This window comes from Hylobates moloch, unplaced genomic scaffold (assembly GCF_009828535.3).
Source record: "Hylobates moloch isolate HMO894 unplaced genomic scaffold, HMol_V3 SCAFFOLD_12, whole genome shotgun sequence".
NCBI lineage: Eukaryota > Metazoa > Chordata > Mammalia > Primates > Hylobatidae > Hylobates > Hylobates moloch.
In genome coordinates, this window is record NW_026652287.1 from 24013810 (window position 1) to 24035999 (window position 22190).

Sequence of the window (22190 nt, forward strand, 5' to 3'; positions counted from 1 at the left end):
TATAAAGCACCCCCATAATCTCTATCAGCATCCCTGAGAAGTTACCGCAACTAAATACCTACTTTGGTTTATTTCTTTATTTCTTTAGAGTCAGGATCTCACTCTGATGTCCAGGCTAGGTGCAGTGGTGCAATCATAGCTCACTGTAGCCTCAACTTCCTGGACTCAAGAGACCCTCCTGCCTCAGCCTCCTGAGTAGCCAAGACCACGGGTATGTACTACCATGCCTGGTTAATCTTTTTTGTTGTTGTTTTTTTGTAGAGATGGGGTCTTACAGGCTAGGGGTGATGGCTCACGCCTGTAATCCCAGCACTTTGGGAGGCCAAGACTTCTCGGTGGCGCGATTCACGCTCCAGAGCTCCCTGTGGGGTCAGGCTGAGGCTAGCCTTCAGCAGGAATGACATCCTTTCTTAGCGTCCTCCTGCCTCCTCCTGCTTCCCAGTGGGTTTCTCTTGAGACTCCTTCCTCAGTAAATCGCTTGCACAAACGTCCCCATCTCACTGTTTTGCAGAAATAGAAAAATCCTAATCCCAGCACTTCGGGAGGCCAAGGCGGGAGGATCGCTTGAGGCCAAGAGTTTGAGACCAGCCTGACCAGCATAATGAGACCCCTGTCTCTACAAAACAAACTAACAAAGCTAGGTGTGGTGGTGCATGCCCGTAGTCCCAGCTACTCAGGAGGCTGAGGCAGGAGGATCACTTGAATCCAGGAGTTTGAGGCTGTAGGGAGCTATGGTAGTGCCACTGCACTCTAGTCTGGGTGACAGAGCGAGACTCTGTCTCAAAAGAAAAAAAGGAGGGTGGGCACGGTGGCTCATGCCTGTAATCCCAGCACTTTGGGAAGCTAAGGCAGGCCGATCACTTGAGGTCAGGAGTTCAAGACCAGCCTGGCTAATATGGTGAAACACCATCTTTACTAAAAATACAAAAATTAGCTGGGCTTGGTGGTGTGTGCCTGTAGTCCCAGCTATTCAGGAGGCTGAGGGAGGAGAATCACTTGAACCTGGGAAGCAGAGGCTGCAGTAACCTGAGCTCGTGCCATTGCACTCCGGCCTGGGCGTCACAGCAAGACTGGGTCTCAAAAATGAAAAAGAAAAAGAAAAAGAAAAAAGAAAAAAAGGAAGGAAGAAAGAAAGAAAGAGAAATCTACCTGAAGATTCACATAGAATCTCTCAAGGGACACCGAATAACTAAAACAATCTTGAAAAATAAGAACGAAATTAAAGGTCTCACACTTTCCAATTTCAAAACTTACTACTACTTACTTAGGTGTGGCTTAAGGATAGACATACAGATCAATGGAATAGAATCAAGAGCTCAGAAATAAATTCTCGAATCATATGATTTGATTAAATGATTTTCAAAATGGTGCCAAGATCACTCACTGGGGGAAAGGACAGTCTTTTAAACAGATGGTATTAGGAACACTGGATGTCCATATGTGAAAGAATGAAGTTGGACTCTTACCTAACACCATATACAAAAATTAACTCAAAATGGATCAAAGACCTAAACCCATAAAAGTTTAGATGAAAATATAGGAGAAAAGCCTTATGATATTGGATTTGGCAATGATTTCATGGATATGACACCAAAAGAACAGATAATAAAAATAAAAGTAGATATATTGGGCTACATCAAAATTTAAAACTTTCGGCCTGGTGTGGTGGCTCACACCTGTAATCCCAGCACGTTGGGAGGCCAAGGTGGTTGGATTGCTTTAGCTCAGGAGTTCAAGATCAGCCTGGCCGGCATGGTGAAACATCATCTCTACAAAAAAAAAAAAAAAAAAAAAATTAGGCATGGTGGTGTGCACCTGTAGTCCCAGCTACTCAAGAGGCTGAGGTGGGAGGATCACCTGAGCCCAGGAGGTCGAGGCTGCAGTGGGCCATGATCACATCACTGCACTCTAGCCTGGGTGACAGAGTGAGACCCTGTATTAAAAATTTTTTTTTCAAACTTTGGTGCATTCAATGATCACAATCAATAGAGTAAAAAGGCAATCCAAGGAATGGGAGAAATTGTTTGCAAATCATATGTCTGATAAGGGATCTATATCCAGAATATAGAAAGAAGTACAACTCAACAACAAAAAGTCAAACAACCCAATTTTAAAATAGGCAAAGGACTTCAATAGACATTTCTCCAAAGATGTACAAAGGGCCAATAAGCACATAATAAGTTGCTCAATATTAGGGAAATGCAAATCAAAATCACAATGAGATACCATCTCACACCCATTAGGATGGCTGTTATCAAGCAAATGGAAAATAAGAAGTATTGGCAAGGATGTGGAGAAATTGGAATCTTTGTGCGTTGCTTGTGAGAATAAAAATGGTGCAGCCACTGTGGAAGATGTTCTGGCAATTCCTCAAAAAATAAAACATAGATTAACCGTTTTATCCAGTAATTCCTCTTATGGGTCCATATCTAAAATAAGTGAAAGCAGGAACTCAAATAGGTATTTGTACACTCATGTTCATTACAGCATTATTCACAATAACCAAAACGTGGAAACAACCTGTGTCCATCAACAGAAGAGTGGATCAGCAAAATGTAGTCTGTGCACACAACAGAATATTATTCAGCCTTAAAAAGGAGGGAAGTTCTGCAGTGTGCTGCAACATTGGATGAGCCTTGAAGACATTATGCTAAGGGAAATAAGCCAGACACAAAAGGAAAATTACTGTATGATTTCGCTTATCTGAGATCCCTAGAGGAGTCAAATTCACAGACAGAAAGTAGATTGGTGCTTGTCAGGGCTGAGTAGGGGAAAATGGAGCATTGATTTCTATGGGTACAGAGTTTCAGGTGAAACTTAATGTCACTGAATTGTACATTTATAATGGTTAAAATGGCAACTTTTATATTTTAATATGGCATGTATATTTTACCACAATAAAAAAAGAATCTGTGTTTCACGATTTTCTTCTAGGACACCTGACTTACGGCACAACTATTACACCAATGTATAGAAGAGGTAAACTGAGGCTCAGAGTGACTATGTGTTTGTCTTATCCAGCGGGGATAATAATAGTCTCCACCTCTCAAGGTTACTCTGAGGATTAAATCAAATAATGATGCCTATAAAGAACCCCCCTCCCCAATCAAAGAGCATAGGCGACAGAGTGAGAACCTGCATCTCATGGTATCTCATTGTGATTTTCATTTGCATTTCCCTAATATTGAGCAACTTATTATGTGCCTATTGGCCCTTTGCATGTCTTCTTTGGAGAAATGTCTCTTGAAGTCCTTTGCCTGTTTTAAAATGTGAAATACCTATGAAGATGTGAGCGATGGAGACAGGATGGCTTCAACTGAACTAGGGACAAATGTTGGCGATTTCATATGGGTCAACCTAATAGTCACGTCTAATCCTTTAGTTAAACAGCAGAAACAAAGATATTTCTCTCATTGTTATGTATGTAATTTTATATGCTCTAAATGTCTCAAAGTAAAATAGCTTTATAAAAAAATAGAGTAAATGGGAAGCAGTGGAAGAGTTTGAAGAGGTGTTACCCTCTCATTGGCCAGGAATACAATGTTTTAAGCCAGATAAACCTGTGGTTGAATCCCAGCTCCATGCCTGTTTAGTTATGGGACCGTGGGCAAGCCGTGTGACTTCTGGGACCTCAGTGTGCTTGTCTGTAAAATGGTGATAATAATACAAACTTCAGAGAGGTGCTATGCAGATCGAATGCACAGAAAACAGCTGGAACTTGCACAGAGCACAAACTTGATTCTATTAGAGGTGACTGTGGTAGAGGGGGTGAAATGTTAGCACCAAGCTTCAAACCCCGCCAGTCTGTCTGCCAACCCTGTGCTGGGCCCTGCATTTCCAGCCAAGACGAGCTTGACAGCTCAGGTTTTCCAAGCCTAGCCTTGCCAAGGAGTGGAGTTTCAGGTGTTTACAGAATTACTGTGACTTAATCTGTCTTTTCTCTTCTAGAACTTCACAAGCAGGGTATGTTTGCTGTGCTTCTGAAATCCAGAAATTTACCCTTTCTATGCCAGCACAACAGTTACTCTTTGGTGAAATACATGGAATGATGCAATCATTAATAATAATAGCACATCACACTCCGGGGACTGTTGTGGGGTGAGGGGAGGGGGGAGGGACAGCATTAGGAGATATACCTAATGCTAAATGACGAGTTAATGGGTGCAGCAAAACAACATGGCACATGGATACATATGTAACAAACCTGCGCATTGTGCACATGTACCCTAAAACCTAAAGTATAATAATAAAAAATAATAATAATAATAGCAGTATTTTGAACTTAAATATTTCTCTCTTTTTTTACCTTTTAAAAACATGGATCAAATGTGTACTCTGTCGGCTCATATACTATCTCTGCTATTCATGCCCATGTAACTCCAGACATTTGTCTTTTTCTATTTTTTTAAACAAATAAAAAAACCCAGGATCTTGCTCTGTCACCCAGGCTGGAGGGAGTGGCGCAATCTTGGCTCACTGCAACCTCCACATCCCGGGCTCAAGCAATCCTCCCACCTCAGCCTCCCAAGTAGCTGGGACCACAGGCGCATGCCACCATGCCTGGCTAATTTTTGTATTTTTTGTAGAGATGAGGTTTTGCCATGTCACCCAGGCTTGTCTCAAACTACTGGACTCAAGTGACCCTTTCACCCCAGCCTCCCAAAGTGTGAAGATTATAGGCGTGAGTGACCATGCCCAGCCAGACTTTTTTATTTTCCTTTTCCTTTTCCTTTTATTTTTTCCTTCCTTCCTTCGTTCCTTCCTTCCTTCCTTCCTTTTTTATTTCTTTCTCTCTCTCTTTCTTTTTCTTTCTTTCTTCTTCTCTCTCTCTTTCTTTTCTTTCTTCTTCTCTCTCTCTTTCTTTTCTTTCTTCTTCTCTCTCTCTTTCTTTCTTTTCTTTGTTTCTTTCTTTTTATTTTTCAGATAGGGTCTCTCTCTCTTGCCCAGGCTGGAATGCAGTAGTATGATCACGGCTCACTGTAGCCTCAACCTTCTGGGCTCAAGCGATCCTCCCACCTCAGCCTCCCAAGTAGCTGGGACCAAAGGCACACACCACCATGTCCAGCTAATTTTTTTATTTTTTATAGAGACGGCATCTCACTATGTTGCCCAGGCTGGTCTTGAACTCCTGTGCCCAAGCAGTCCTCCCACCTCAGCCTCCCAAAGTGCTGGGATCACAGGCATGATCCACTGTACCCAGCACCCCAGACTTTCTTCAGAAAGTCTGTGAGGACTCAAAGCTATGATAGAAAGGACTTGCACATTCAGTATCATTATCCCCTTGAGAGACTGTGAGGTCAGAACACATCTGTCTTTTCAGTGCTATAAACCCAAAACCCACCCTAGGGCTGGGAGACAGCAGGAGTTTTGTGTTTGGGAGTGAGAAAGTTGGAAGGAGACAGGTAATTTTGCCCCTGAGTCCCAGATGAAGAAACTACTGCCCAGAGAAATCAAAGCTTCTTGCAGAGGAACAAGAAACAGCATAGTACGAAGGAACACATTGCATGAGAGTGGGGCCCATGGGGTCTCAAACTCAAATGCCTACAGTGCCTGACAAATGGGGCCACGTGCCAAGTGAGAGGAACACAGAGCAAGTGCAAGGATAACTAGCAAAAGACCCTTAGGGCTGGAGATAATGAGACAGTGGTCAACTGGAGTGCATGACCCATCTAAAACAGGGGTGAGGGTGGGCTAGGGACCACCATTGCCCAGACCTTGCACAATTCCAATGCAGGAATGTGGGCTCCAGACAGCCAGATATTCTACTTTTTCAAGAGACATTGGGATTCTGGCTTTTTATGTGAATTTTCCCAATTTTAAAATTTTGGCACCAGGTGTGGTAGCTCACACCTGTAATCCCAGCATTTTGGGAGGCTGAGGAGGGAGGATCACTTGAGCTCAGGAGTTTGAGACCAGTCTGGGCAACATAGTGAAACCTTGTCTCTATTCTAAAAAATGGCATCCACTTTAAACTTTTAGAAATATGGTGTGAGTAACTTTTTGTGGGCCTAACGTTACCTTTAGATGACCAAAATGTTAGATATAGACAGATGAGTCTAAAATCTGAAACAAATTTACTCACAAACAGTATTCTGACCTAAAACAAAGATATCCTCAATCACATAACCTACTTTGTGAATAGGAAACCCTGGAATTGGGCAGTGCCCAATCTGCTCAACTGTACATGGCAGTCCTGATATTATAACTCTTGAAGTTATTACTCTCCCCAACCCCAGTCCAACTCAATAGAAATGCTAACCCCCATCCATCAACTCTCCAAATCATGAGAAGAAGTCTTTCACCTGTCTTGGTCACTAGAGCTGTGCAGCAAGGCCGTTTGGGGGAAGCTTTAGCCATCTTGACCAGATTTGTTCTGTTCTCTAGGGTTGTGAAATTCCGTCGCACAGGCGAGAGTGCAAGGTCAGAGGACGACACGGCTTCAGGAGAGCATGAAGTCCAGATTGAAGGGGTCCGCGTGGGCCTAGAGGCTGTGGAGCTGGATGATGGGGCAGCTGTGCCCAAGGAGTTTGCCAATCCCACCGATGGTGAGAGGGCCCTGCAGTTGGGGAATCAGTCTGGGCCACAGTCAAGGTTGCCTACCCAGCAGGCAATTTCAGAGGGGTATTGTGAAGGGGCAGTTGGGAGGGCCCAGAGGGCCAAGGGGTGGAGCTGGAAGTGGGGGCTGAGCCTACATAGCTTACTTCAGCAGGCAAGGTTACATCACAATCCCTGCCAGTCAGCATCAATGCACAACACTTGGCTGAGGATGGCAGTAACGATGATGATGATGATGACAAAGATGATGATGGTGATGATGATGATGGTGGTGGTGATGATGGTGGCAATGATGATGATGGTGATGATCATTATAGTAATGATGATGATGGTGAGGATGATGGTGATAATGGTGATGATTATGGTGATGGTGATGATCATAGTGATGAAGACTGATGATAAAGATGGCAATGGTGATGATGGTGATGATGACGATGGTGATGATGATGGTGATAGTGATGATTATAGTGATTATGATGATGGTGATCATGATAATGGTGATGATGGTGATGGTGATGATAGTGGTGATGATGATGATATGATGATGGTGGTGATGATGATGATGGTGACGATGATGATGATGGTGATAGTGGTGATTATGGTGATGATGATGGTGATCATGATGGTGATGGTGATGGTGATGATGATGATAGTGATGAAAGATGATGATAAGGATGGCAATGGTGATGATGATGATAGTGATGATGATGATGATGGTGATGACGATGGTAGCGATGATGGTGGTGGTGATGGTAGTGATGATGATGATGGTGATGGTGATGGTGATAGTGATGATGATGGTGGTGATAATGATGGTGATCATGATAATGGTGATGGTGATCATGATGATAGTGATGAAGACGGTGATGATAAGGATGGCAATGGTGATGATAGTGATGATGATGATGATGAAGATGGTGAAGATGATGGTGATGATTATGATTGTGGTGATAATGATGATTGGGATGATAATGATGGTGATAGTGATGATTATGACGATGATGATGATGGTGATCATGATGATGGTGATGATGATGATAGGATGAAGATGGTGATGATAAGGCTGGCAATAGTGATGATGATGATGAAGATGGTGGTTATGATGGTGATGATGATGATATTGATGATGATGGTGGTGATGATGATGATGGTAGTGATGATGGTGGTGATGATGAAGACGATGATGGTGGTGATGATGATGAAGATGATGGCGGTGGTGGTGATGATGGTGATGATAATGGTGGTGATGCTGATAGTGAAGTCGATGGTGATAGTGATGATGGTGGGGATGACAGTATAATGACAATGGTGGTGATGATGTTGGTTATGATGATAGTGTGATAGTAATGGTGACACTGGTGATGGTATGGGAGTAGCTAACATTGGCTGAGGATTTATTATGTGCCAGGCACTGCTCTAACCAGTTTACATGTTTTATCCATCTAATCCTCACAACAGTTCCAATTGCATCTATTACCAACATCTTCCCCATTTTGCAGGTGAGGAAACTGAAGCACAGAAGGGTTAAGTATCTTGCTGAGGGTTATACAGCTAGGAATTAGCCAGTTTGGATTTACGCCCAGGCAATCTGGCCTCAGAGCCCACATTCTTACCCATGACCTTGTGCTGCCTCTGAGGTGGTGCTGTGGGACCTGGTCTCCAGCTTCCCTCGCTTCTTGATGCTGATGGATGAAAACATTCTATGCATTCCTGAAAAGCCTCAGATTCCAAATCTAAGAGAGGACTAATGACTTGAACGCAAGGCCTATTGTTGGCAGAGATAAGGTGGCAATGACAGGGGACGGAGGGAAGCTGAGGCTTTACTCTCAGGCTGATCTGGGCTCTACTCCCAACTCTGTGAAACACAGGCCAAGTCCATATCCTCCTCTGTAAAATGGGGCTAATACTAGGCCTTAACTCATAGGATTGTGATGGGGATTAAATGAAATAATGCACATCTAGCTTTTGGCACAGTGCCTTGCAGGTAGTGAGCACTCAGTAAATGCCCCACAATAGTGTTACTACTGTTCTTCTTGTGGATGATATTTTTTGCTGGAGGAAACCATAACCTGCTAATGTGATCAACACCAGCTCACACTTCTGGAGAAAATTATGATTGATATACAAGGCCCATGGTTGAAATTCCAAAAAGATGACACCTCCCGGCAGGGGCGGATGAGATCCTCGGAGGTCACCCATGGGGCCACCCAGCTTCCTCCTTTAGTATTTTTATTTTTTTCATATGGAAACTCACTCTGTCACCCAGGCTGGAGTGCAGTGGTGCAGTCTCAGCTCACTGCAACCTCTGCCTCCTGGGTTCAAGCAATTCTCCTGCCTCAGCCTCCTGAGTAGCTGGGACTACAGGCATGCGCCACCACACCTGGCTAATTTTTGTACTTCTAGTAGAGAGGGGGTTTCGCCATGTTGGCCAGGATGTTGTCAAACTCTTGGCCTCAGGTGATATGCTCGCCTTGGCCTCCCAAAGTGTTGAGATTTCAGGCATGAGCCACCGTGCCTGGCTGTATTTTTATTTTTTGATTCACTATTCATTTTGGAATTATTTTAGCTTTCCAAAAATTTGCAGATATAGTATAGATATTTCTCACATACCCTTTACCCAGCCTCCCCTAATGTTAACAACTAAATTTAAAAAATTAACATTGGTGTGCTACTGTTAGCTCAACTCCAGACTTTATTCAGATTTCACCAGTCATTGCAGTTGTGCTATTTCCAGATACAATCCAGCATAACATATTGGGTTTAGTGTTTTAGTTTAGTTTTGTTTTGTTTTTCAGATTTTTTTTATTTTGAGACAGAATCTTACTCTGTCACCCAGGCTGGAGTGCAGTGGCATGATCACAGCTCACTGCAACCTTGAAACCTCCCTGGCTCAAGTCATCCTCCTCCCTGAGCCTCCCAGGTAGCTAGGACCATAGGCGTGAGCCACCACTCATAGCTACTTTTTAGAAATATTTTTAGTGGAGATGGGGTTTCACTATGCTGCCCAGGCTGCTCTCAAACTCCAGGTCTCTAGTGATCCTCCTGCCTCAGCCTCCCAAAGTGCTGGGATTACAGGCATGAGCTACAGCATCCGGCCATCTTTTAGTATGTTTCAAAAACACTTATTAGCTTATAAATTTTATCTGTGTTTTTTCTGAGCATAAAATAACACTTGTTTATTTGGAAAGCATTCAGACATTAAAGAAATTCTCAAAGTAGGAAAGTGAGTGTTGTTTTCAAAGATGAGCATGGTAAGCAGTTTTTAAGATGTCCACTCAGTCTTACTTCCCCTGCTTGGCACACACACACGTATATACATTTTATCACAAAGACAGCTCCTCTCGTACATACCTCTGCACAATTTTCGCTTTTCACTTAACAATATAGTGTGCACATCTTTCCATCGGAGTGCAGATGGAATTGTGCCTTTCAAAAGTATTTCAGGCCGGGCATGGTGGCTCACATCGGTAATCCTAACACTTTGGGGGGCTGAGGTGGGAAGACAGCTTGAGCTCAGGAGTTCAAGACTAGCCTGGACAACATAGTGAGACCTCATCTCTACAAAAAATAGAAAACAATTAGCTGGGCATGGTGGCATGTGCCCGTAGTCCCAGCTACTTGGGAGGCTGAAGCAGGAGGATGACTTCAGCCCAGGAGATCGAGGCTGCAGTGAGCTATGATTGTACCACCGAGCTCCAGCCTGGGCAACAGAGTGAGACGCTGTCTCAAAAACAAAAACAAACAAACAAAGAAGTATTTCTCTTTTTTCTGGCCATGGAAGTAATACATTGTAAAAGGAAGAAAGTTAATTCTCATATAATTTTTTCCTTCCTCCCTCTGACAACAAACAAATTAAACCATAATTCAAAGCCTTGTACATATTCTATGGATAGATACATGTGCAGATATATACACCCACATGCATACATTTCCAAGAATAGAACCATGCTAAATACCTTGTTGTCGATCTTGTTTTGTTTTGAAACATTAATTAACAATATACTTTGTGTATCTTTCTATATCTGCGCATTCTTGTTAACAGTTGAGTCATATTTCATAATGTGGATATTTAATAATTTATATATGTATAATATCTACTTAATTTATTTAGCCAACCCCTGTTGATGGACATTCTGGGTTTTTCCATTTCTCCCGTTGTAAGTAATGCTGCAATTGTAGGATATCACTTCACACTGGAATATTTTTCTAGGATAAGTTCTAAAAGCAGCATGTGCTGCATTTAATTATCTTGGCTGGGGACCACCCCAGAAAACCCCACACTAGGACAACTGCAAGGTGCACTGATTCCTTCCTTCCCTCTCCCTTTCTCCTTCTCAGATACTTTCATGGTGGAAGATGCGGTGGAAGCCATTGGCTTTGGAAAATTTCAGTGGAAGCTGTCTGTTCTCACCGGCTTGGCTTGGGCAAGTATTTCTGGGGGGCAGTGGCTCAGCCTCCAAGAGACCCCCATGCTGCTCAAGTGGGTTTCCATGGTCTACGAGGAAGGACACAGTTCTTTGCACATGGAGCCTTTGCTTGAATTCCAATCAACAAAATTTATGTGGCGTGATAAGTGGTGATAACGAGGTCTGTGCTTGAGGAGAGCTGGGTGTGGTTGGCAGTTACCCCCAAGGAGGAGTTGAAGCTTCTAGCTAATTAGGTGGCTTTCAACTCTTTGGGCTCAGGGCTACTAGGAGATTATGATGTCAGCTGTAGAGCTCTCCCTAGAAAATCATACACAGATTAGAAATGTGCCTTCTGCTTCAAGACTCTCATGATCCCTCATTCAAATCCCCTAGCTATGGCAAACAGCACAGCCAAACCTTTAATATACTTGAAATTAATTTTTGTGAATGGCAGGAGATGGTGACCTAACTACATATTTTTCCAAATGAATCATCCATTTCCCCTCAACATTTCCCCCCCAATTGGAAAAGCTGCCTTTATCATATAACAAGTTCCCATGGCCACACTGGCATGCTTCTAGATTCCATGTCTGTCCCAGTCTGTCTAGTCTCGTAAAGGTACACGATGTTTAATTGCTGGGGATTCTGAGTCTGTTTTAATGTATTAAAAGGTCACACTTTGTTAACTATACTGACAATTATATTCTATTCTACATGAAAAAATTACCTATAAGCCAAAGACAAGCTAGTCTTTAATTGCACTAAAAAGATCATTGTCTCTCTGCCTCTATAAAAGTTTTTTTCTCAGATTTTAGAAATATGTTTTCCCACTTCGTTTGTGATATGCCCATATTTTTTAAAACACACACACACACAAATACACATGAAAATAATATAAATATGTCTATTTGTCTATTCCTGCAATGGCAATGCATGCTTTTAACTGCTGGAGCTTTGAGTGTGGTTTGATGTGCAGCAGGGCACTTGGCAGCAGGTAGAGAGGGTTGTGCTACAGTCTCTGTCTCTGGGGTTATGGACTTGGCCAGCCTTCCCCAGCACCAAGCAGCATCCTGGCCTCATGATGTCTCCGTCCTCTCTGCAGATGGCTGATGCCATGGAGATGATGATCCTCAGCATCCTGGCGCCACAGCTGCATTGCGAGTGGAGGCTCCCAAGCTGGCAGGTGGCATTGCTGACCTCGGTAGGCAGCCCAGCAGCTCCCTCCTGTTGCATACAGTTCTGCTCCCCTGGGGTGTCCTGTGGGATCTCTCCCTTCTCCTGCTGCCAAAGGCTCAGCAGAAAAGAATTAAGCCCTGATGGAAACACTGTCCCATCCCCACCTCACGTGTCCTAGCAGGTTTACAGCCAACTCTACTTCACCCGGAGGTCCAGCTACTTGGGAGGGTGTCCCAGGCATCCTGTTCAATTGCTAGGAGCTTGAAACCCACCTGTGCATATCACTTAAACTCTATATGCCTGTTTTGTTGGCTGCAAACAGGAGGTGCCAATCCCCACATCCCTAGGATTATTTGAGGACTGGAAACAACACAGTGCCTGGCATAGAGTAGGTGTTCAATAAATTGGAGCTATTGCTCCCTGGAATTAAGGCTTGAAGGAGGAGGCTGCAGAACCCTCACTTTTTGTCATGGAGATATCAGCAGCAACCTCTTAAAAGAGAGGAATCAGCTACTCGGAGAGGCTGAGGCAGGAGAATGGCGTGAACCCGGGAGGCGGAGCTTGCAGTGAGCCGAGATTGCGCCACTGCACTCCAGCCCGGGCGACAGAGCGAGACTCCGTCTCAAAAAAAAAAAAAAAAAAAGAGAGGAATGGGCTGGGCGCAGTGGCTCACGCCTGTAATCCCAGCACTTTGGGAGGACGAGGTGGGTGGACCACCCGAGGTCAGGAGTTCAAGACCAGTCTGACCAATATGGTGAAACCCCATCGCTACTAAAAATAAAAAAATTAGCTGGGCATGGTGGGGGCGCCTGTAATCCCAGCTACTCGGGAGGCTGAGACAGGAGAATTGCTTGAATCTGGGAGGCAGAGGTTGCAGTGAGCTGAGATTGTGCCATTGCACTCTGGCCTGGGTGACAGAGCAGGACTCCACCTCAAATTAAAAAAAGAGAGAGAGAGAGAGGAATGGCCAGGCTGGATAAGAGGATAATAATGATAATCACAAAAGCTAATACTTACAGAGCATTTACTGTGCAAAGGCCTTTACCTACATTGCAAACAATGTATGCATAATGTACATGTGCTCTTTAATCCTCACAGACCTATGAACTAGGCACTATGATTAGTTGAGCAAGATGATGCACAGAGAGGTTAATCACTTGCTCAAGGTCTGTGATCTCCATCAGTGATGGAGTCATTGCCAATTCAAGATGCCTCCCAGAATGTTGTTTTTTGTAGATAACTGTTCTGGAATAGCCTGAGTGCCTTCCACACAGCATGGCCCAGTCTGATATTAGCAATAAGGTTGTGAAGCTCAGTGGGAAGAGTTTCATGGCACATACACCTGTGTTTTTGTGGTTTAGTCACCTCCAGAAGTGTGACCTTGAGTGAGGCACTTGATGGCTGTAGTTTGTGGCCTGCAAAATGGGGGTGATAATTCCTGTTTTTCTGTATATTTTGTTAAACACACCAGGGGCTGAGTCCGTGATACTTGTTTTTTATATTCCTCCTTCTCACTGATGTCTCCTAAAGAGTGACTGCGGGCTGGTTGCAGTAGATGATGCCTGTAATCCCAGCACTTTGGGAGGCTGAGGCAGGCGGATCACCTGAGGCCAGGAGTTCAAGACCAGGCTGGCCAACTTGGTGAAACCCCCATCTCTACCAAAAATACAAAAACTGACTGGGCATGGTGGCGCGTCCCATAATCCTAGCTACTCAGAAGGCTGAGGCAGGAGAATCACTTGAACCCGGGAGGCTGAGGTTGCAGAGAGCTGAGATTTTACCACTCCACTCCAGCCTGGGCGACAGAGTGAGACTCCATCTCAAATAATAATAATAATAATAATAATAATAATAATAATAACTGCAGGTCTGTGTTTTTGCAATGTAGGGCCTTTCTGGTCTCTTGCCATTGGATTATAACAACCACAATTTACTGAGCACTTATTTTGGGCCAGGCTAATGGTTTTGCATACATTACCTCTTTAACCTTCTCAAGCCTATGAAAGAGGTGCTTTTATTACTGTCACTTCTACAGATAAGGAAACTGAGGCTTAGAGAGGGGCATTGACTTGCCCAAGCTCAGACAGCCTGTAAGAGGCAGAATTGAAAGCCAGGCCTGGCAGGCTCAGAGCCCCTGTCTCGGGCTACTTTCTTGTGGTGTGAGGTTTAGACTTGTGGGCTAGGTAGAGCCATTAAGTCTCATGGGTAAATTTTCTAAGGAAAAGTCAGAGCCCTGCAGGAGTTGGAGACATAAAGTACCCAAGGAGGATATTACAGATGCACATTGTTGCCGCAGGAAATACCGTGCAAGATTACCGTAATTATTATGATATAGAAGCAGTGCTTTGCTGTGCCAGAATCTCTCCTTTTGGGGAAAATGGGTGTTTTGAGGGATATTTAACTCTTTGAGGACGTAAGAATATCACTTAGCACATAACAAAGGCAACACTTTATCCCAAGACCGTAATCTTCAAACATCTTTTTTCAAGGTTAATCTAGAAAAGAATTAAATAAAAACCATGTAGAATCCAGGACTGTCACATGTTTTTACATTGACATGAAATTTTTAAAATTGTAGGTTGCAGATGATACCATTGCCAGTGTACTGAAATATAAAAATCAAAATAAAATTATCATATCACTTTTTAAAATGTGTCTAATAAAATGGAAAAATGGAAATACTTACCTGATATCTATCATCATTTGTTTTAAAATTACATGAACAATCTCTTTAGAGGAATTTGGAAATTTTGCATTGCTTTTTTCTTGGAACTGATATTTCCATTCATTTCTCCATATAATTTTATCTTAATGTATTTTTTTTTTTGAAATAGGGTCTCTCTGTGTTGCCCAGGCTGGAGTATAGTGGCATGATTTTGTCTCACTGCAACCTTTGCCTTCTAAGTTCAAGCTATCCTCCCACCCCAGCCTCCTGAGCAGCTGGGACCAAAGACACACGCCACCATGCCCAGCTAATTTTTTTACTTTTAGTAGAGACGGAGTTTCACCACGTCGCCCAGGCAGGCCTAATGTAATATTATTTTGCTTGAAAGGATCACATTCATTACCCTATTATAATTCTCTGTGACAGAATACATACATTCTAAATTATTAGTTTTAATTCTCTGAGATGAGAAGGCTCTAAGCACTAAAATTTTTCTCCTGCACTGACTTATCATTATAATTTTTAGTAGTACACAATAGACCACAACAACATATAATTTTGATAAATAATTGTTAATCATAAGCAACGTTTTATCAGAAATGTATCCCTTAATGAGTGGTGTGGAATGTTTCCCAAATATTTTATGTATTCCTGAATGACTATTGCTAAAGTGAGACAGGGTTCAGCACCAGGTCTGTTCCTATTTGTCACTTTTCCTGAATGACTATGTGTATGAAAAGCTTTGTTCACATAAAAAAAAGTTTTGAGGAACTGAAGTAGTTTTGTTAGAACTCAATAAACTGATGCCACTTGATTTTTTAAAACACTCTCCAAATTGCGTGTGCCAAAGAGCACACAGCTTTCATTTCTGAAAAATTATGTTCCATGACCTAACTTGCCGGCAGCTTGATTAGACCGTTCTTCAATTCTGTTGAAAGTAGTAATAAAGGTATTGGGAACCAGATGACTTGCAAAAGTCATCTGTAAGTGCATCATCAGTGCCCCTTCTGAGGCACCCTGAAGGGTTTACATTGAAAAGCAATGCCTTGGTCAGACTGGCCTAGAGAGGCGTGGCTGAGAAAAAGGGAGTCGGGTAGGAAATGGAGAAGACCCCTAACTCGTTCTTGAGAAAGAGTCTGTAGGGAAGTTGTAAACTTGGAAATGAATTCCTTTAAAATGATCCATTCGGGGCCAGGTGCGATGGCTCATGCCTGTAATCCCAGCACTGTGGGAGGCTGAGGTGGAAGGATCCCTTGAAGCCAGGAGTTTGAGGCCAACCTGGACAACAAAGTGAGATCCTGTCTCTACTAAATAAATAAAATTAGCCAGGCGTGGTGGTGCACACCTGTAGTCTCCCCTACTCAGGAGGCTGAGGTGAGAGGATCACTTGAGCCCAGGAGGTTGAGGCTGCAGTGAACCGTGACCACACCACTGCACTCCAGCCTGGGTGACAGAGCAAGATCCTGTCTAAACAAACAAACAAACAAACAAATAAATAAATTATACATACATAAACTGTGTCTGCTTCTCCCTTGGAACGCTTCTGTGTACCATCCCCACTCCCCGCCCTCGGACATGCCACAAGAAATGCTTTTTGGGTCAGACCAGACTGAATCTGTGCCCTCCCCTCTGTGGCCCTCAGTTGCCTTATCTGTGCAATGGTGATAATAGAAGCATCCACCAAGTAGGGCTACTGCGAGGATGCAGTAAGATGTGTGCATAAAGCCTTCAGCATGGTGTCTGGCACTTGGAGAGGGAAGAGCATGGTGAGGAGGCACCAATCAGCCTGCTTGGGCTTAATACTTGCCTCTACTCTCTCCTTTCAGGGAGGCAGAGCAGGTTTCTTAACCCATCTGAGCCTCAGCTCCCCATTCTGTCACGTGGGTAGGATCATTCAAACCTCACCAGCTGTTACTCCAAGGATTAACAATGTAACAATGACTTGGCCTCCCACACAATGAGTGGTTTCTCTTATTAGTTTACAGCTCCCACGCCGGCCCCCTGTGTGCCTGTTTTTCCTACTTTCCAACCTCTACCTTGCAGCCGTTGGTATTTTCTCAGCAGTAGGGCAAGTGTTTCTTTGGGATGGTGTGAAACTTGTCAAAAGCTAGTTCTGGAGCCAGAATGCCTGATTCCAGTGCAGGCTGCACCACTTAACACCTCTGTGACGCTGGTCCTGCAATTGCCCCTCTCTCTGAGTCTCAGTTCCCTCATCTGTAAAATGGGGATAATAGTAGCACCCTCCCCATGGGATTGTTGGGAAGCTTGCAGGAAGCACTTAGTGTTTGCCCCTTTGCAGGCTTTCAGTGAATGTTAGATCATTGCTGTTACCTAGAGGGTGACGTCACCACTTCCATTTGTTGTTCCCTTTCTGTGCAATGATCCAAGTCCTCTGTCTAATGAAAACTGTCTTTCCCCCTACAGGTGGTCTTTGTAGGCATGATGTCCAGCTCCACGCTCTGGGGAAATATCTCAGACCAGTACGGCAGGAAAACAGTAAGGCAAACGTACTCTTCTAAACGCATGTCCTCTGGATTCTCTTGGTGATGGTCTGGACAAGTAGCAAACCCGTTCTGCATTAGCAATCGGGAGGCCTAATAAGGATGATGTTGAAGTACAGTGAGAGGACATTGCTGTAAGGCTGCTGTGGACTCTCTTCAAAGCACACGTTCCTAGTGGGGCCCAAGCATATACATTTCAGAATCTAGACAATCAGTGCCTACTCATATCCCCTGGACCGGAACCATTTCCTCATTACCCCTGGCTGGGGCAGTCAAGGGATAGTAGATAAAGCCATTGATTCTCTTGCCCTAAAGAGAGCCATTTCTCAAATTTTGGGTTTTTTGTTTTTCTTTTTGTTTGAGACAGGGTCTTGCTGGAGTGCAGTGGCACAGTCTCAGCTCACAGTAGCCTCAACCTCCCAGGCTCAAGCAATCCTCCCACCTTAGCCCTCCAAGCAGCTGGGACTACAAGCATGAGCCAATACACCCAACTCAATTTTTGTATTTTTTGTAGAAATGGGGTTTCACCATGTTGCCCAGGCTGGTCTCACATTCCTGGCCTCAAGCGATCCTCCTGCCTTGGCCTCCCCACAGTGCTGGGATTACAGACATGAGCCACTGCACCCAGAAAACCATTTCTCAATCCCAGCAGGACTGAGCTCCAGTGTCTGCTGTGGGAACCTGTTCATGAAGACACACTGAATTACCTTCCTTCCCTTCCCTGTCTCACTTCTCCACTCCCCTACTGGAAGTATCACTGCTCAAATAAACTATCTTTACTAGGATCCTTATCTTAGAGCCAGCCTTTGGGAGAGCCCAGACATGATATGAAATGGATTTGCAAACAAGAAGGAAGAGGGAACTTACAGCTCAGGGCCTTGAAGTCAGGTGGACCCAGGTTCAGCGTCAATTTTGCCACTACTGGCTGTGTGATCTTGGGCAAGCAAATTGCCTTTTTTTTTTTTTTTTGAGACGGAGTCTTGCTCTGTCAAGACCACATGGTTTGTGCATGACAGAGCCAGGTCTTGCTCATTCTAAGTCTAGAGCTCTGTCTTCACTGTGATGCCAGTGGCTTGAATCGGTAGGTGCTCCAGAAGCAAGTGGTGGCTCAATAAATGAATGAACGTTCTAGCAATGCCATAGAGGATGCAGACTCCAGCTGCATCCCCTCTCACTGCTACTGCGCAGGAACCTTGGGCCAGCAGACACCTGGAAAATGGTGATCAATATAACTGCCAAGAATGTAACTCCAGAGGCAGCAGGCTGGAAACTAAATGCAGCCATGATGGGCCTGGGGGTCTCAGCTGGTGATGGGGCTGGAGACGGCAGTTGGAAAGGCCTCTCTGGGGCTCCCAAAGGAAGTAAAATCTGGTTATTACCCCCCTGTTAATCCAAGAAGGAATTACTCTGGTCTTCAGTGGCAGCTCCTTAGATTCTGCCCCCATCTGCCCTCCCACCCATTTCCTGTTTCTGGAGCATATGAGTGATGGCATAGTGATTTTCTGTTTGGAAGAATGAACAAGAGTTTAAGGACAGGAGAGAGGAAGGAAGGAAGGAAAGAAGGAAGGAAGGAAAGAAGGAAGGAAGGCAGGGAAAAAAAGAAGGAGGGAAGGAAAGAAGAAGGGAGGGAGAAGGGACAGAGGGAGGGAAGGAAGGAAAAAAGGAAGGAAGTAAAGAGGGCCCAGGTGCAGTGGCTCACGCTTGTAATCCCAGCACTTTGGGAGGCTGAGGTGGGAGGATGACCTGAGGTCAGGAGTTCGAGACCAGCCTGACCAACATGGTGAAACCCCCTCTCTACTAAAAATACGAAATTAGCCAGGCATGGTGGCGCATGCCTGTAAGCTACTCAGGAGCCGAGATCGCGGCATTGCACTCCAGCCTGACCTCATTTAGTAAACTCCATGAGGAAAGGGGCTGCATTTGTTTTGTTCACTGAGTTGGCCCCAGAGCCTGACCTCCCTGGTTGAGAGTGCACTCTCAATAAATACTTCTTGAGTGACTGAGCTGTGGTGGATGAGAACCAGACCCTTGCTTCCATTCCCTGCTACTTTCTTATCCTCTCCAGAGCAGCAACTGCCTTATCCTCTCCAGGGCAGCAACTGCCTTATCCTCTCCAGAGCAGCAACTGCCTGATGAATGTTCTTTGTTGACCTGGAAAGTCCACAATGCACAATGGTCATTCATGTAGGATCCCAACTTCCCTTGGAAGAGTATGTTTACTCTGCCACTAGGGGCAGCAATTCACTTGGTGTTCCCATATAGACATCTTCATGTTTGTGAAGGGCCTCAGAGGAGATTTTAAAGAGATTCATAGAGGGGTTTTCAGAAATGCCATTTACTGAATCTAGCAGATTGTAACCATATTTTGGCACCTTCCAAAATAGTAGTTCTCAGTGCAGGGCTGGGGGCACTTGGCAATGTCTAGAGACATTTTTGATTGTCACACCTTGGGGGAGGGGTGTGCTACTGGCATCCAGTGCACAGGGGCCAATCATTCTGTTCCATAGCCCACAGTGCATGGGACATCCCCCACCACAAAGAATGACCCAGTCCAAGATGTTGGTGGTGCTGAGGTTGAGAAACCAGGCTCTAGAAAACATGTGCAAACAATATCACCAAGTTGCAGTGATGTGGCATCCGCTCTTCATGATCTTTCTTCATCTCCTGGGCCTGCTCAGCCCTCGTTTCTTTCTTTTTCTTTTTCTTTTTTTTTTTAATTGAGACAAAGTCGAGCTCTGTCTCCCAGGCTGGAGTGCAGTGGTGAGATCTTGGCTCACTGCAAGCTCCGCCTCCTGAGTTCAAGTGATTCTCCTCCTTCAGCCTCCCAAGTAGCTGGGACTACAGGCACGTGCCACCAGGCCTGGCTAATTTTTATATTTTTAGTAAAGATGGGGTTTCACCGTGTTAGCCAGGATGGTCTCGATCTCCTGACCTTGTGATCTGCCCACATCGGCCTCCCAAAGTGCTGGGACTATAGGAGTGAGCCACCATGCCCGGCCTCAGCCCTCATTTCAATATTTACCTAAGAAGCTCATTTTGACAAATGAAATAATGCAGTGTCATTGTGAAAAGCATGGGTTTTGAGGCCAGACTGCTTGGGTTCAAATCCCAGCTCCTCTATTTAAAGGCAAGCTATTCAACTTCTCTGTGTCTCAGTTTTCTCATCTGTAGGTGGGATAATAATAGCCTCTCCCATGAGGAGTAAATGGCCCTTGTACATAAAACTCTTGGCACAGAGAAAATTACATAAATGTCCATTATTATACCTATCATTTGCCAAGCTTGTGGTGCCCATAAATGGCAATGCCAGCATTGAAATGCAGGCACACCTGGCTCCAGGGTCCACATCCTGAACCCTGACCTTGGCTGCTGGGAGACATAACTGAATTATCCCTCAGAATTTAGTTGATTAGTTGAACATTCATCCATCCCAAATAGATGAAGCCCAGGAGGGCTGCCCATATGGTGTCCCGCCAGTTCTCCCAACCAGCTTGATAAATTCCATACCCAACATGAAACCGGCCTGACCAGAGGGAAAGAGAAAGTGTCCCCAGATTGCAGAGCTTCCTCCTCCCCAGCATGGAATTCTGGCCCAGCCTCAGGAAGGACAGATCAGACTCTAATTATAAAGCTTCCCCAGAATTCCCCCAGGAACACTGGGCAAGCCAGGCAGCTGGCAAGCCTTGGCAACCACCGAGAACCTCCTTAATCTGCCCTGGCTCAGCTATAAGGTTCCTGCCGGGGTGTTCACCACGTGAAACTGTGGGGCATTCACATATGGGGTTAGGACTCAGTGAGCCACTTCGGTTCCTACAGAAGTTTCTACCACCTGGGAGTTTGTGGCAGCCATGGAAAGGCGAAGGAAACTGTAGGTGTGTGGTCTTGAAGACATGGAGATAAACACATCCAGGTTTATATCACAGTGCACCCCTGTTGACTGAGGTGACCTTGGGCAAGATGCTTCACCTCTCTGAGCTTCAGTTTCCCCATCTGCAAAATAGACTCCATAATAGGCACTTTAATGGGGGGATTAAATAAGAAAATGTAGCCAGGCGTGATGGCATGTGGCTGTGGTCCAGGCTACTTCGGGGCTGAAGTGAGAGAGAATCGCTTGAGCCCGGGAGTTCAAGGATGCAGTGAGCTGTGATTGTGCCACTGCACTCCAGCCTGGGTGACACAGCAAGATGTCATCTCTAAAGAAGGAAAGGAAAGGAAGGAAGGGAGGGAGGGAGGGAGGGAGGAAGGAAGGAAGGAAGGGAGAGAGGGAAAAAGTGCATAATACACTTGGAATATGGTATGGAGCGGTCACTATCTAGTTCAAAAGCTATTAGGTCTATCTTATCTTTAAGAAGGAAGTGGAGGTGCCTGGAGGCGCTTGGACTCCCTCTGATGATCCTTGGGCCTCCTCGACCTGTGAATATTGTCCTTCGGTTGAACATGTTAGAGAATACCACAGGCCACATTTGGCCCACGAGCACCAGGCTTTCTAGGCTACAAGTTGCAAACTGGTAACCCATAGGCCAAATATGGTAACCCATAGGCCAAATAAAAGATGTGTTTTATTTATCCCGCACAATGTTTTATAGATTTTGAATCAGTTGCCTCCATTTCAAAAATGACATCTTGCATAAAAATAAAGTTATGAGTTTTTTGGAAAATCAGGTAATCTGGAGGCCTGGAACCCACATTTTGTCATGGTAACTTTTGGCTAGAGATGAACAGAGGCTGACAAGACAGGACAAGTTCTCTGTAATTCCGCCAGGCCCCCATCCTTGCCGTGTTACACTTGCACTGTACATTTATGTTCTCTGTCAGAGGTAACAGGGAGCCATCAAAGGCTCTAGAGGAAGGGAGTGGCTCATTCGAGGTTGGAAATTCTGGCTCCAA

At 44.6% G+C, this 22190-nt stretch overlaps 1 protein-coding gene across 1 annotated transcript in view; it reads left to right on the top strand.

Moving 5' to 3' along the window:
• Positions 1-22190, top strand: part of SVOP (SV2 related protein) — a 98962-nt gene that overhangs the window by 20028 nt on the left and 56744 nt on the right. The window contains exons 2-5 of the mRNA XM_032168769.2: positions 6385-6545; positions 10894-10979; positions 12064-12162; positions 17227-17298. Of these exons, the coding sequence (XP_032024660.1) occupies positions 6385-6545; positions 10894-10979; positions 12064-12162; positions 17227-17298 (418 nt within the window). The remainder of the gene's footprint in view (positions 1-6384; positions 6546-10893; positions 10980-12063; positions 12163-17226; positions 17299-22190) is intronic.